We start from the raw sequence: 15,885 nt of genomic DNA on the forward strand, positions 1-15,885 counted from the left end.
CTCGGACTAAGCCATCGTCACCAGGGTAGACCGCTGTAACACGGCCCATCTTCCAGTAGAGCGGAGGTTGATTTCGATCGTGGAGTAGAACTACCATGCCCTTCCTGATGTTGGGCACAGTTCGGAGATTCTTCTTCCTTGGCTGTAACGTGTTGAGGTATTCCCGGCTCCATGCGCGCCAGAAATGTTCTCGCATTAGCTGGAGATGCTGCCATCGAGTCAAGCGGGTTGCGTTGACATGTTCTAGCGAAGGCTCGGCCATGGCGGTGAGCGGACGGCCGATAAGGTAGTGGGCCGGTGTAATCACCAGCGGATCCGCAGGGTCGTTGGAGATGGTGAACAGTGGTCGAGAGTTCAATACCGCCTCGATCTCAACCAAGACGGTAGACAGTTCCTCGAACGTTAACTTGACGTTGCCGACGATGCGCTTGAGGTGGGTCTTCGCAGATTTCACTGCGGCCTCCCATAGGCCGCCGAACTCCGGTGCATCCGGCGGGATGAAATGCCACTCAATCTCACGGGAGCGGCAGAAGTCTTCGATGGTCGATACTGATGGTTGGTCTTGGAATTGTCGGTATAGCTCGTTCAACTCGTGGTGGGCTCCTCGGAAATTGGTGGCGTTATCCGAGTGGAGCTGTTGAACCATGCCTCGTCGTCCGATAAAACGCTTAAGGGACGCCAGGAAAGCATCGGTGCTCAAGTCCGACACTGCTTCCAGGTGGACAGCCTTGGTAGTCATGCACACGTAGACGGAGACGTATGCCTTGATCAACGCTGGACGGCGCGCTCCTTGCTTGATGATGAACGGGCCGGCGTAATCTACGCCGGTGACGGCGAACGGAGGTGATGGTACAACTCTGGCAGCAGGCAGGTTACCCATTAGCTGGCTGTTGTTGCTTGGGTTGACTCGGAAGCATCTCACACATGTACGGGTGATCGAACGAATGGTGGAACGAGCATTCAGGAGCCAGTAACGTTGGCGCAGGGCGTTCATCAGGCCGGTCTGCCCGACGTGAAGCAGTTCGATGTGCATCTGTTGCACCAACAGGCGTACAACCGGATCCTTATCCGGCAAGATGATGGGATGACGATTCTCGAAGGGTAGCAGCGAGCGATCCAAACGGCCGCCCACTCTCAATAGGCCATCAGAGTAAATCGGACGAAGGTTGGCGAGTCTCTTACAGGGTTCGTTGGCTTTCACTCGCTTAATCTCGTCCGCCAAATGAACGAGCTGGATTACGTGGAGGATGGCTTCAGTTGACCGACGAAGTTCACCAACGGTCAGATGCCGGCTTGATACGCGCTGATTGCGAGGGTTTCGGCAGTTGTTGACGAATCGCAGCACGTACCCCATGATACGTTGAATAGTTCGGAAGCTACTGAACCTGGAGAAAAATGGAAACGGTTCGATACTTACAGCCGGACTGGCTATCACTCCTTTGAGTTCGGGCAACTGATCGTCTGGAACGAACTGCGGCAAGTCGATGTCGTATTCCACCCTTTGGAGGAAGTCCGGGCCATTCCACCAAAGCTGGTTGTTCTTCAGTGTTTCTGGTAGTTGGCCTCGGGAAACGATATCAGCGGGGTTTCGCAGGGACCGGACGTACTCCCATCTGTAGTCTCCGGTATTCTCTTGGATTACAGCGATTCGATTTCGTACGAACAACTGTAGTTGGTTGAGAGGCTTTCGTATCCAGGCCAGGACAATCGTACTATCGCACCACAGCACAATTTCCCGGAACGCCATGTCCAGGGCTGGTAACACCCTTTGCACCAACCGGGTGAGCAGGAGAGCGGCGCACAACTCTTTCCGAGGAATGGAAAGGTCATGCAGAGGAGCCAACTTGGACTTACTGGTGAGGAGTCGTAGTTTCGCCGAACCGTCGGCAGACAAGCTTCGCAGGTAGACACAGGCCCCGTACGCCACGGTTGAGGCATCGGAGAACCCGTGCAGCTCATACGCAATCACTTCATAGAAGGTTACGCATCTCGGGATATCGATTTGGTGCAAATGTGACAACGATGTTTGCAATTCTTGCCACTCTTGCGCTGTTGCTTCGTCGACCGGATCGTCCCAGCCGATCTTGAGCTGCCACAGTCGCTGAGCCAGGAGCTTCGCCAATACTATGACCGGCGACACCAAACCCAAAGGGTCGAAGAACTTGGCGATCTCCGAATACATCATTCTCTTCGTCACACGTTGCTGGTCGGCTGCTGTCGTGGCCTTCGGATGGTTGGCGATGAACAAGGTATCAGCACTCGGGTCCCAGAGCAAACCGAGCACCTTGATGGCTTCGTTCACTCCTCGTTCTTCCAATGGCTTCTTCTGCTCGCGATCTTCTTCGGGGATGTGCTCGAGAAATTCTTCGGAGTTCGAGCACCACTTGTGGATGGGGAATCCTCCTAGCTCCAGGAGTTGCTTCAGTTGTCGCTGGGCTTCGATGGCCTCTTCCACCGAGTCTGCGCCGGAGAGCACATCATCCATATACGTTTCCTCTTTCACGATACGAGAGGCGATTGGAAAGGCATCGCCGTCTTCTTCCACCAACTGCACCAAGCACCTAGTAGCTAGGAATGGTGCCGATGCGGTACCGTAGGTAACGGTAGACAACTCCAGGACCCGCAGCGGTTGCAACGGGTGGGGTCTCCAAAAGATTCGCAGGAAACGATGATCTTGTTTCGCATGCAGTACCTGACGGTACATTTTGGATACGTCTCCGGAGAACGCTATCTTGAACTTCCGGAAGCGCAGGACGATGAAATGCAGATCATTCTGTACTACAGGTCCTACCTGCAGCACTTCGTTCAGGGACAGCTCGGATGCTGAAGACTTGGCGCTGGCGTCGAACACGACACGACATTTCGTGCTCGAGCTGGAAGGTCGTAACACCGCGTGATGCGGCATGTAATACGCTAGCTGATTTGGAGGGTCGTCGGTTTCCCGGACTTCGTGGCAGTGTCCAAGAGCTTCGTACTCCCGGAGGAACTCCACGTACTGCGTCTGCAGTTCTGGATTGCGGACGAGTCTCTTCTCCAGCATCAGGAACCTCTTGAGTGCTAGAGCGCGGCAGTCGTCTAGCTGGTTGATATTCTGCTTGAACGGTAGCTTCACGATGAATCGTCCATCTTCATCTCGCTGATAGGTGGACAAGAAGTGGGCTTCGCAGGCCAACTCCTCGGATGAAAGCTTGGGAACGTCTGGCACTTCCTCGATTTGCCAGAACTGCTGCATCATTCGCTCGACATCTTCGACGGTAGCGTGGTTAGATTGCTGGACGGAAACGTTTGTGACTTGAGGCTCGACGATGACGCCGGATACGATCCACCCGAAATGAGTGTCTCGCAACATCGGAAGGTTGTCCGCTAGATTGAGCTGACTTGGTTTCAAAATGTCGAAGAATAGTTCCGCGCCGATTAGTAGATCCACCTTGTCGGGTGTGTGGAACTCAGGATCGGCCAGAACCACTCCGTCAGGAATGTCCCAGTGGTTGATGTTGATCTTGGACGATGGAATCGTGCCCGTCACTTTCGGTGTCACTAGGCACTCCAGGATGGCTTGAAAGCTGGACACTCGGGATTGAATTCTCAGGGTTACCTTGTCGCGAGCGAGGGTACGCAAGGCGTTGATACCAGTTATCGGGACGTTTGCTGGCTTCTTCGGTAAACCTAGGCGATTTGCTAATTCTTCGGTCACAAAATTTACCTGAGATCCGCTGTCCAGTAGGACACGACATGGGAACGGATGATTTCGCTTGTCAAACACCTGTACCACTGCGGTAAGTAGCAGTACCGTCTTGGACGACTGGGCGAAGTTCGACGAACAGGTTGTGGACACAGGCTGGTGCGCAGGAGGATTCATCTGCCCCGACTTCGGTTGAACCGGAGCAGCCGGAACCGGTGGTAGATTTACCACGGACTCCGCGGGAAGGGAAACGTTCGACTTCGTCACTTGGATGGGTGCCCCATCATCATGGAGCAGCGTGTGGTGCCGGCGTTGGCACTTGCGGCACGCTTTATCGGATGGACACTCTCGGGAGCGGTGCCCTTTACGCAGGCAGTTGAAGCAAACTCCTGCAGCTCGAACCTTCTCTTGCTTCTGGGAGGCACTCAGCTTGTCCAATGCGGTGCACTGGATGTTCCGATGATCGCCACCACAAATCTCGCACGCTTGCGAAATAGTAGTGGAAACTGCATGGCTCTTCTGGGGTTGCTTCGGAAGTGACTGGAATTGCCTCGGCTTCACTGTAGGGTTTGTTGTTGGAAACGCTGCATCGCAGTTTTCCAGGATCTGACACCTGGACTTCAGGAAATCGATGGTCTGCGAGTACTTGGGAAGCTGTCCTTTCTTCTGGGTACTTTCCCAGGCCTTCCGGGTTGACTTGTCCAGCGCTGAGATGATCAGATACACGATGATGTGTTCCGATACTCCGGTCATTTCCTGCTCGAGGTAGCGGAGGCTCTCGACATGACGGGTGGCTTCATTGAGGAGCGCTCGAAGCTCTTTGTGGGTCTCCGAGGTCATCTTCTTGAGAGACAACAACCCACGGATGTGAGTTTCCACAATCACGCGTTTATTCTCGAAGCGGTCCGTCAAAATGTCCCAAGCTTGGTCGTAATCACCTTCACTGAGGACCTTCGTATCCAGGACACCTGCTGCCTCGCCGATGAGCGCCTTGTCAAGGTGATAGAGTTTGATTGCGTCACTATCCCCCGAGTTCTCCATCAAGTCTTGGAAGATGGCCTTGAACTTAGGCCATGCGGCATAGCTCCCATCGAACGTCGGAATCGGTGCCTTCAATGGTTGCTGTTGGATGACCACTTGAGGCGCTGTTGCACTGGTTGGAGGGACAGCAGCTGGCTTTGCTGCCAAAATCAGCGCTTCGACGATGTTGGACGCAGCATAGTGCATCTCCTCGTAATCGGCGTATTCCTGGTCTTGCTCCTCCATCGCCTCATCCGGTACCAGCCCCACAATCTGGGAGTGGAATTGGCTGAATTCCGCGTAGGTGGCAGAAAGACTTTTGGTCAGCACATTCAGTTGTGCCAATCCAATTTCTTGGTTGCAGGCCAGCGTCCGGTTTATCCTCACCAGCTTCATTTTTACCTGGTTGCGCTGCCTGACGGCCTTCTCAAACTCCTTCTTCGTTTCTGGATCCATTTGTGCTTCCCACTCGGCGAATCCGTGGAACGATCCGGAAGTATCGGCAACGGATACCGAATCTTGGTCCTCCACTGGTTGCTGCTGATTAGCGTTATTTTCTTCGACTTGTTTCGACCGCGTCACAGGCGGCATTTAGCACTGTTTTTCTTCACGCTCTTCTTATTCAGGATCGCGCACAGTTCAACACTTTCGGAAGCGTTTCGGAACTCAACTCGTCGCGAAAACACTTTTACACCAGGGCTTGTTACACAGCGCACTACTTGTGCGCACTTTTTCTCGAACGCGCGAAAACTTTTCGTTCGAAACTCGCGACGCAGTTTTTCAGTTCAAAGTTTTTGCTCGGGCATTCACAGCAGCGGGAGAAAACTTGTTTTGATTCGTTTTCCACTTTGTTCCACACTAGCGTAGCTCGTCTCGAACGAACACGTTCGAACATGCACAGCGTGGGCAAACTTTTTCACACTTTTGCACGCCGACGACGCGGGCGGTCGACGGCTCGATCCGGCTGGATCGTCACAACACTTTTTTTTCCGCTTGCGCCACTCGGGCGGCGACACAATGCAGGAGGGATTTTCTGGGTGTTTTCTTCTCCGGATGCACCACTCGGCCGGCGGTCAAATCCGGCAGAATCTTCTCAACAAATTCACTACGGCACCAGTGATCCGGCTCGAAGGACCAGAATGTTCGAGCCCAGCAGGGTGGGTCGAAAGGCAGCGGACTGTAATACACTTGGGGGGGGGGAAAACACGGCGGAACAAAACACTTCGCGGCGGAAGGATCACTTTCGCGGGAGGATTGGCAAGGGCCAACTTTCTTGGGATGCGAAGGAATTGAACGCGGACGGCTACGCTAAAACTAGTAACTTTATTTCTACTTCTTCTCTACATTGATATTTTCACTTTTACTACGCAAGCGATGCGTACTCGACGTCGGGTGAAAACGAACTGATGCAGCCGTTGAGACTGCGGTTGGCTTGAGCATAAGTGGTGGGAAAAAGTAAAAGACATACGTCTTCGATGCTGTTCACGCTGGCGAACGCGTGGCGCTCGTTGATTGGCGGCAGAGTGTTGATGGGTTTGCTGGCAGTGGTTCTCGCTTCCGTTGGGAGACGGAACAAAAATCCTTGCAAAATCTAAGGATTTCCAAGTGAACGAAATTCGCTTACCTAATGGTGACTCTACTTCTTCTGATGTAGAAGTTTTAGAATGTTTATACAATACACATTTCCCTGGATGTGTGGACATAGCTTCTATGGATGAACCAAAAGTCTTGTCATGTAGTTATGAGTCACTGGGTTCGGCTCGCAGTATCGTAACTACTGAATCGATTCAACGGGCACTCAATAGTATTGCTCCTTTCAAATCACCAGGAGCATATCGTATTCATCCTTTTCTGCTCCAAAAGGGATTTGAGTTTACCAAACAAGTTTTGAAAAAGCTATTTGTAAGCAGTTTTGCTACCGGGTATATTCCCAGATCCGTCGTATGAAGAAGCGAAGAGTTTTAGCCAATCATTGTGACCTCTTTTCTTCTGAAACGTCTGAAACGCATTATCGATCATTACATCCGTGATGTTGTTCGACCTGATGCAAAATGCCCCTCGGGTAAATCGTCGAGAGTTGGTGCCGCCAATATGACCTTTCGGTTAACCCGAATAAGACATCTATTGTTCTTTTTACGGAAATACGGAACCGCGATGGAATTCGACCTTTACGTCTTTTTGGCACTAAGATTAATGCGTTTGAACTGATCAGGTGAAGTAGATTGGACTCGGAAAAAATGCGACACTTTGTTTTGGGTGTAACTTTTTATCGCATGGCTAAAAATTAATGAAATTTTGGATAATACTAGTTAAGAGTGTTATGTTTTATCGCGATCTGTCAAGTAGTTTTCAAGATGCATTCGAAACAAGAAAAGCTACGCAAGCAAATCTTGGGCGCGGTGATCGATAATACTGGTCAGTAGCATAGATGAATCGGCAAAAGCCTTGGAATCCACCATTTTACCGTGTCCCGCGCTGTGAAGATTTTCCAGGGGACGAAGACCATCGAGCGGCGCGCTGGAAGCAGCGTAAAAATCGAAAACAGAATACCTAGAGGAGGCGCGGAATACTTTAAGAATAACCCGTACTTTTCCAGCCGAGACGTGGCCAAAAAGGTCAATTTGTCGAAGTGGTTCGTCCAGCAAACCATGAAGCGGACTAGGCTACGTGTTTTCAAGGTCAGTAAGGCGCCAAACCGGACTGACAAACAAAATACGGTGGCCAAATTGCGTGCGCGGAAGCTGTACCGTGAGTGGCTGGTCAAGCCTTGCTGTCTCGTCATGGACGACGAGCCATACATCAACCAAACAAATCCCGGAAGATAAAGATGGACAAATTAGCGAAGAAGTGCCTGTTGTGGCAGGCGATCTGCGAGTGCGGACGGTACAGCAAGCCGTTCGTTACCACCGGCACCATAAACGGGCAGATTTGTCGAGAGAAATGCTTGCAGAAGTGCTTGCTGCCCTTCCACCGCTTTCACCGTGGTCCCACGCTGTTCTGGCCGGATCTAGCTTCGTGCCATTACGCCAAGCATGTAATGGATTGATACGAAGCGAACGAGGTTAATGTGGTCCCGAAGGAGGCGAACCCGCTAAATACACCAAAACGTCGTTCGATCGGCTTCTGTGAGTAAAGTGCGGGTTTGTCAGCATTTTTATCACCTCAGGACGCAAGATTGCATCGCTGCCTAGCGTCCTGAGGTGAAAAAATGATAACAAACCCGCTTTTTGTCACCTTTCTTCACAGAAAAGAGGATTGATGAAGAGAAATCGACCATGCGACTTACGCCCTTATTCTAGAACACGCTTGATATAGTTATTTAATCCCTGAAAATTTAAGAACTATCCGATATAAAATGAATTTTTGATGATCATTTTTGTGTGTCCCATTTTTTCAGAGTCCAGTCTTTATGTCGGAGTTATCTAGATTCCAAACTTTCCTGGACACATCAAATTGATTTCAGAGTCAAAAAAGCTTGCACGGCCTTCGGCCAATGCCGGCGAACCGTTGGTAAAACTTGGATGCCTTGTGTGGCGGAAAAAGGGCGAAGTGAGAAAATACCATTGATAATTGGGCCATCTCTAGAGGATGACTGCCTTTAAGATGTATGGTGCGTTTTCTACGACTCCCAAGACAGCTCTCGAGGCTCTTATCGACGTTACACCACTACACATACATCTTAACCTAGAAGCACTTCCTTGCTCTTACGGTTCATGGGTATTGGATTTACTGGAGAAAAATCCAGTGAATCGTAGATCTACACACACTTCGTTGTTTCCACTTTTTTATGAATTGGGACAAAATTTTCCTTGCTCCAAGTGATCTCACAATTGCTGGTCACTTTGTGGAGTGTAACCTCTAACCAGCACTTCAATCTGATGTAATGGACAAAGTCATATACTTCTATTCAGATAGTCAGGCTGCTATAAAAGCTCTTGCTTCGGTCAATTGAAGAACGAGGATTGTTATCGCATGTCGAACTCGGAATGAGGAACTGAGTTCAATCAACTCTGTAAACCTTGTAAGGACACCTGGTCATTCTTCCATCGCTGGAAGAACTGGCTGATGAGCTAGCTCTCAATAGAGCATTGCATGACTTCATTGGCCCTGAGCCATCTATTCCTATTTTGAAGTGCTGGGTAAAGCTTCAGATCAACTCTACGGCGGAAACTCAGCATAAGCAATACTGGAATAGTTTGGAGTCGTGTTGTCAAACAAAATTGTACATTACTGAGTCATCCCCAAGGGTGGCGAAGTATTTAACACTTCAGTCGTCGCGTGGTTTGCCGCCGTCAGAACCACCACGCTGCTGTTGTGAACGAAAAGCGAGGTTTTTTCAACAGTGTTGTACACTACAAATCTGTCAAAGCAGAATTGCAATCTCGTGATCAGAACTTTGACTGGCCACTAACGATTCAACTTACACATGGCAAATATTCAGCGTGCTGACTCATTTCTGTGTGATAGTTTTTTAACATAAGCGTACGGCCATCTTCAGTGTCATGTACTAGTCGAGTTTAGTACACCATACACACTTAATACATCCTTACAGGTGAGGTGGCTCCATAGTTGGAATTAAATAGTATGCCGAAAAGTGGCCTAATTCAGCGCATCGCATAATTCCTCGCTTTTGGTCCAAAAATTGTCTAAATTTAGGAAAAGTTTAAAACTTAAAATAATTTGAGAAAAAAAAATTTGGCCATACTGCTATCTGTATGAGATGTAAATACAGTCGACTCTCCATAACTCGATATTCAAGGGACCATCGACTTATAGAATTATCGAGTTATAGAATGTATCGAAACAAAAAATTACAGAATCGAAGGAACTTTTTTTTATTTCTAATACATAAATGATCGCCTATGTAAGAAAGTAGTATTATTTTGTTGATTGTACTTTACAAACTATTGTTTGAAAACTTTTTTCGAAATGCTCGAAAAATCACATTATTTTGACTAACAATATTTTTTTTTTTATTTTCATGTTTTTTCAACTTTTATTACAACTTGCAAGTATTTTTTCATCTCCAAACAAGAATTAGACCACGTTTCCCCAAATAAGATAGATTTTAAAATAGATATCGAGTTATGGAGAGAAATTTCCCTCTCACGTGACATCGACTAGTGGAGATATCGAGTTATAGAAATATCGACTTATGGAGAGCACGATGTATGGAAATTTGAAGGGACCGATAAATCCATCGAGTTATAGAGTATATCGAGTTATAGAACATCGAGTTATGGAGAGTCGACTGTACATTACAATTGCATTTACAATTATTATTTACAACCATTTTCATTTTCAACTAGTGGTCCCGGCAAACTTCGTCTTGCCATCAAGTAGGCTGTTGAAAAGCGCCATGTGACGTCTCGTACAAAAAGACAGTTATATTCACTCTCGTTTTTTCGACTTTCCCGGTGTATATTTTAAGTTTTTAAAACACACAAACACGTCGGAACACTTCAAGAACCTAACTGTGGAAGAATCAGGTAAATCCTTTGACTCGTTCTCAAGTTATTTCGTGACATACAAACATCATTCCATTTTTATTTATATAGATTAGAAATATTCCAAAATGCGCGAAATGGATCATTGAAGGGATGGGGCCCAGATAGCCGTAGCGGTAAACGCGCAGCTATTCAGCAAGACCAAGCTGAGGGTCGTGGGTTCGAATCCCACCGGTCGAGGATCTTTTCGGGTTGGAAATTTTTTCGACTTCCCAGGGCATAGAGTATCTTCGTACCTGCCACACGATATACGCATGCAAAAATGGTCATTGGCATAGTAAGCTCTCAGGTAATAACTGTGGAAGTGCTCATAAGAACACTAAGCTGAGAAGCAGGCTCTGTCCCAGTGGGGACGTAACGCCAGAAAGAAGAAGAAGGATCATTGAAGGTAGTTTTTGTCAGTGCTCACCGCATCAAAACAAATGCGCCACTGTATATGGGATTTAACATTGTGACAGCATTGCTGTTCTGTCAAACACACGGCGCTATCTATGCTTTCCATAGCGGCCGTTTTGGTTATTGTAATGTTCCATTAGGGTCTTAGGTCCGCTGAACTACGGCTCTTTACGGTACCGTGACCTGCTATAATTTCGTGAGTTGCTGAAAACCGTGTATTTAAGAATATTGTGAATTTTTAGCATATTATGTTATTTAATTTTCCAAATGATTGTCGTTAACGTTAGCATATTAAAAAGTCTTTAGAAATTAAGGCCAAACTGAAGTTTCAAATACCGCGTTTCATCTATAATTCAAAAATGGCTGAATAAAATATATATTATTCTCCGAATCAATCATACAAACCTCAAGACGTTGTTTGATACAAAAGTAACTGGGCTTGTGAGCATACGCAAACTAATACATAATTCCATTTATGAACATGATAATGAAAAAAGAAAACCTTAACAAAAACTAGCTCCTTGTTACGTAACCAAAGATTCAATAGATATAAATCATTTGATGATTTTATTAAGACTACAAACTTAAGATACATAAACTACATTTCAAATACCTGTCGTGAATGTCGGATGAAATAAAATAAAATAATTGAATTCATTTCATAGTTCTTGAATCCAGCATAATTGTTTGGATCTATAGTTATGGAACAGAGTGTGGTTCATTTATTATTTTTGACGCTGTAACGAATCAGAATCTTCCTTAGGAATTCTACTAAGATTTCCGTTTGGGACTTCTTCAAGAATTCAACCAATAATTTCTCTAAAAATATCTCCAGAAATTACTCTGGTGATTTATAAAATATCCTTAAAATTTGCGTACAAGATTTATTTTTCTCTAATAACTTCAAGAATTCCGCCCAAGACTTCTTGAGGAATTATTTCAGATTTTTTTTTAGAAATTTCCAAGTAAGTCCACAAAGAATTTACCTAGAAATTCTTCCAGGGAATGGTAAAAAATACAGACATTATTATAGAAACTCCTGAAAAATTCAGGTATTTCAAATGGAAATATTAAGATCCTGTAGATTCTGTAGATACCCGAAAAACTCCGGAACGAAAGAATTCCTGGCCTCTCGAGGAAGTCTTGAAAGATTTAGTCGAAAAACAGCTAAGATAATTGGAAAATAACGAAACTAATAATGTCCAGTAAGATTTCCTGAAAACATGCGACGGAATCTCTGAAGAAACTTGGCATAATTGCTTTAGTAATGAGCTTTTACTAGATAAATGTGCTTATTCTGCGTGGCGTGTAAGTCGAGACGAGTCGCTTTCACCTCGAGTGACGTGATACGCCTAATATTAATCAAATGGGAGCGAGTCGTCAATTGTCATCTCATTCGACTCGTCTCACCTCACACGCCGCGCAGTATAAGCACAATATATTTGAAAAAAAAAATAATGCAGATAATTCTTGAACGGAATGCTTGATAAATTTGTAGAGAAATGTGTGAGGAATTTTATGAGTCAAATTTATCGAGTAACTATTCCTGGTAAAGATCGCGATAGATATCCGCGAAACAGTTGAGGCAATTTGTTGGGTCAGTGGAGGATGAACTCTTGAAACAATCCATATGAAACATGTTGAGTTAAAGAACATGTGGTATAGTCTCGTGATAAACTCTGAAAGTATTATTAGAGCTCGTAGAATTTTGCACCGACTAAACTGCAAGCATATACATGAAAAATGTGACTATAAGAGACCATTTTGGATAAAATAGAGCCCTCCGAGACCTACCATAAAAATAGATATTTTGGAGATTTAATTAGAAATAGTGACCAAATCTCTAATCAGAAACTGAGCACCAGCCCTTGAATGGACATAAAAAAAATTGCTGCAGATGATTGTTAGTATGTTTTTAGATCGTCATTCGAATTTCAACCAGTTTGGACCACCAGAAGTTGAGATACAGGCATTGCTTAGCCAGTTTGTAGGAGAAAACAGAATTTTATTATTTTGTCAGTGTTAGTATATCGAAAAGACCTTATGTCATAAACGACAATCTTCTATCTAGTACCTATTCTAGAATATACTCTAATCATTGCAATCATATATACACGTGCTCTCTATTACTTCTACCTATATTTAGAAAAATATAAATCTCCTCTAGTATCCGTTCCTTGCTTCAGCTATCTACTGATTACTATATTCTAGTACCAACCTGCTGAACAAATGCTGGCTAGTACTTCAGCTCATGACTCTTTCACTGTTCTTTGGTTTCGTTCAATTCAACGCTCACACTGCTAAAACTAGCTTCGAAACTACACAAGTGGGAAGGGGAGGAGCACGTCCTGAGTAGGGAAAGTTGATTTCTTCATGGAAGACAGCATTACAAGCTTGTGTGATTCATTCTCTAAAACAACGGCGGTCCAGGTCAATTCACTCGTCTGGTCTAGTGCAGCTGTTGTCTACTGCTCAGAGTTTCACACAAAACACGTAGGTTACATCACATCCTAGCTTGTGCAAAAACATGTTCATTGTTCTCATCCTACGAATATTGGTGGACCAATAGACGCACAAACAGTGGGATCATTGCAGCAGACAGTTGAATTTGTGCTTCTTTTTGTATATTGCGTTTGGTTTTATCTACGACATTTACTACTACCACATGAAGTATATACTTAATAACCATGGACATCGGCATCAATGCGGTCAAATACAAAGATTCTTTCATCCCTGGGCTGTAAGAAAAGGAAAAGAACAGAACAAGACGAAATGCGAAATACAAATCATACAGAGGACGAAGGGCAGGGCATTTTACAGCACTTGGCACTTGGCTATTGCGATGAATCACTAAATCTAGGATGCGGTTATGTTGGACTCGCTCTATTCAGTGATCCGAAATGCGGTACTAGAATGTGCAGTTGATTGCACGGCAGATATATTGTTGTGAGGTGATTGTGCTTGATTCGCAATTTCAGTATATGCTGGAAATTTTCCCGTGCTAAGTCGCTGCAACCGTGATACTATCCGTGTTTTGTACAGTAAAAGCTGATTCAGCTGATTCAGAGATATATACTTGGAGAATGCTTTGTTAATAATCAATCAGTTTGGTTTGGAAACCCTATCACCACGTATATAAGAGTAGAGTTTGATTTGGTACGTTTATCGAAACTTTAGTCTGGGATAGAGCGAAAGGACATCGAACAATAGAAATAAATATGTCATATAAATGTCAAATCCATAAGAAAGCTATAGCTAACACGCCACAAATGACAGAGAGTATCCATTGATTACGTCTAAACTGAACTGAAACGTTATTAATTTAAATAGTTGACGTAATTGACAGATATTCTTAGAAATGAATAAACGAATGATTTAAAATGAAACGATTTACATTCATGCGATGCGGATCCTGTTAATACACATTTAAATGAAAATGATAATGATTACCACGGTTGAATAATGACTCTACTCTAGTACTACACTACACACTAATCAGAGTGCACAATTAAAGCTTTAGCGTCGCCCCCAAGTAGTAATCCGGATTCGAGTAGTTTGTGTTGTTGCTGGCCGGATGGAAAGTGTTGCCGCTCCATAAACGCACTACTCGTTGCCAGAAGTTCACCAACCCGATCCGAGTTTTACCGTTCCTCCTAGTACTACCCGATAAATGATTGCTTGTGCCATCACTATGTACAGACAACGTTCCGAAGTAGTACCGCCGATGACCGTCGGACGGTTGAGTGCCACTTTTGGGGGAACGTGCCAAACAGATGCTCTTCATACCAATATTATCGCTAACAGTGGCCGTGCATTCTAGTACCGAGTTGGTGCGCTTAAGCAATGGGTCCGTCGTCGGATGGATAATGGTTCTAGTGCAACAATCATAGCAAAAACAACTAGAACTAGTACGGAGCGGTTTGCTTACGGTTGAGAGAGAGGTTTCCTGTGTGTCCTGCAGTGCCTGCCGTCGATGGTTGGCCAGCTTCACCTTGTTGATGGGGGCGCCTGGATTTGGCGAATAGCCGATGACATGCGTGGGAGAGGGTAGTACAATTTGGATGGTTTGATATTTTCCCAAAGGATGGCGAACCAAATTTTACCCATGGTTGCATTTCATTTGTAACGGCGATACCAAACAGACGCCAGGAAGAGATGAGAAAAAAGACGATAAAGATAATTTAGAATTTGTGGAATTTGACACAGTTATTGAACCACGTTCGATGACTTTTTTATGTTAGAAACAAAACAAAAAACTTTAGAGTGGATAACATTGATAGGTTTTAGATCTCTGTGGTCATCGCCTGTTGCAAACAGTGTTGGACGATTTTCATGCTGGAGGTTCGAAGTAGTACTAGAATGTAAACAATTAGATTTTGGGCTGCTTAAGAAGCAATAAGGGAAGGCTTGACATAGTGAGCATAGTAATATGAAAGCAATTGAATTTGCTGTCCTGTATTTGCTAGGGGCCTACCTTAGCCGAGCGGTTAGAGTCCGCGGATACAAAGAAAAGCCATGCTGAAGGTGTCTGGGTTCGAACCCCGGTCGGTCCAGGATCGTTTTGTAATGGAAGTTTCCTTGACTTCTCTGAACATAGAGTATCATAGTATCTGCCACACGATATACGAATGCGAAAATGGCAATTTTGGCAAAGAAAGCTCTCAGTTAATAACTGTGGAAGTGCTCACAGAAGCACTAAGCTGAGAAGCAGGTTTTGTCCCAGTGGGGACGTAATGCCAAGAAGAAGAATAATAAGATTTGCTACTATCGAATAACCGCTTAAAGGAATTTTCTATATAAACTTCTTAGAACATTCCTTTGGTAATCGCTGAAACAATTACTGCTGCAAACCCTCAAAAAAATACTAACAAAAAGCCCTAAAGGAATTTTTTAATGAGATTGAATGTAAATTATGGAGATATTACTGAAAAAATCAAGAAAAAAGTACCGTAAAAACTTTCTAGTGGAGTTCTTTTAGCATCTTCCAAGGATATTTTTTTTCAGCATCTTTAGAATATATTTGAGTAATTTAGGCAGAAATCCTAATAGAAATACATGGAGTAATTTTTGGATAAATTTTGCATAGAATTCCTGGAAAATTCCTTCAAAAATCCCTGGATAAAATCTAGAAATAGTTTCGTTGACATGTGTTGATATGAATATGAATATTTTCATTCTAGCCGAAATATACGAAGAAATCTCTCCAAAAACTCTTTGGAAAAGTCTCAACTGCTCACTATGTAATGTCAACCCCCATGTTACACCAAATATTCCAAATAA

General features: G+C 44.9%; 1 protein-coding gene across 6 annotated transcripts in view; it reads right to left on the reverse strand.

Annotated features, from left to right (window-relative positions):
- The window catches only part of LOC5577899 (Niemann-Pick C1 protein), a 147,003-nt gene that overhangs the window by 6,844 nt on the left and 124,274 nt on the right, over positions 1-15,885 (reverse strand). For 2 of the 6 annotated variants that reach the window (XM_021847147.1, XM_021847145.1), the window contains 2 exons: positions 14,534-14,613; positions 13,292-13,343 (listed from right to left, as the gene is read on the reverse strand). The exons of 1 other annotated variant lie outside the window; for it this stretch is intronic. In XM_021847147.1, the coding sequence (XP_021702839.1) occupies positions 13,292-13,343; positions 14,534-14,613 (132 nt within the window). Of the gene's footprint in view, positions 1-12,823; positions 13,344-14,533; positions 14,614-15,885 lie in introns of all 6 variants that reach the window. 3 more of the 6 variants (XR_002500864.1, XM_021847148.1, XM_021847149.1) reach the window with 3 other exon arrangements.

This window comes from Aedes aegypti, chromosome 2 (genome assembly GCF_002204515.2).
Source record: "Aedes aegypti strain LVP_AGWG chromosome 2, AaegL5.0 Primary Assembly, whole genome shotgun sequence".
Classification (NCBI taxonomy): Eukaryota; Metazoa; Arthropoda; class Insecta; order Diptera; family Culicidae; genus Aedes; species Aedes aegypti.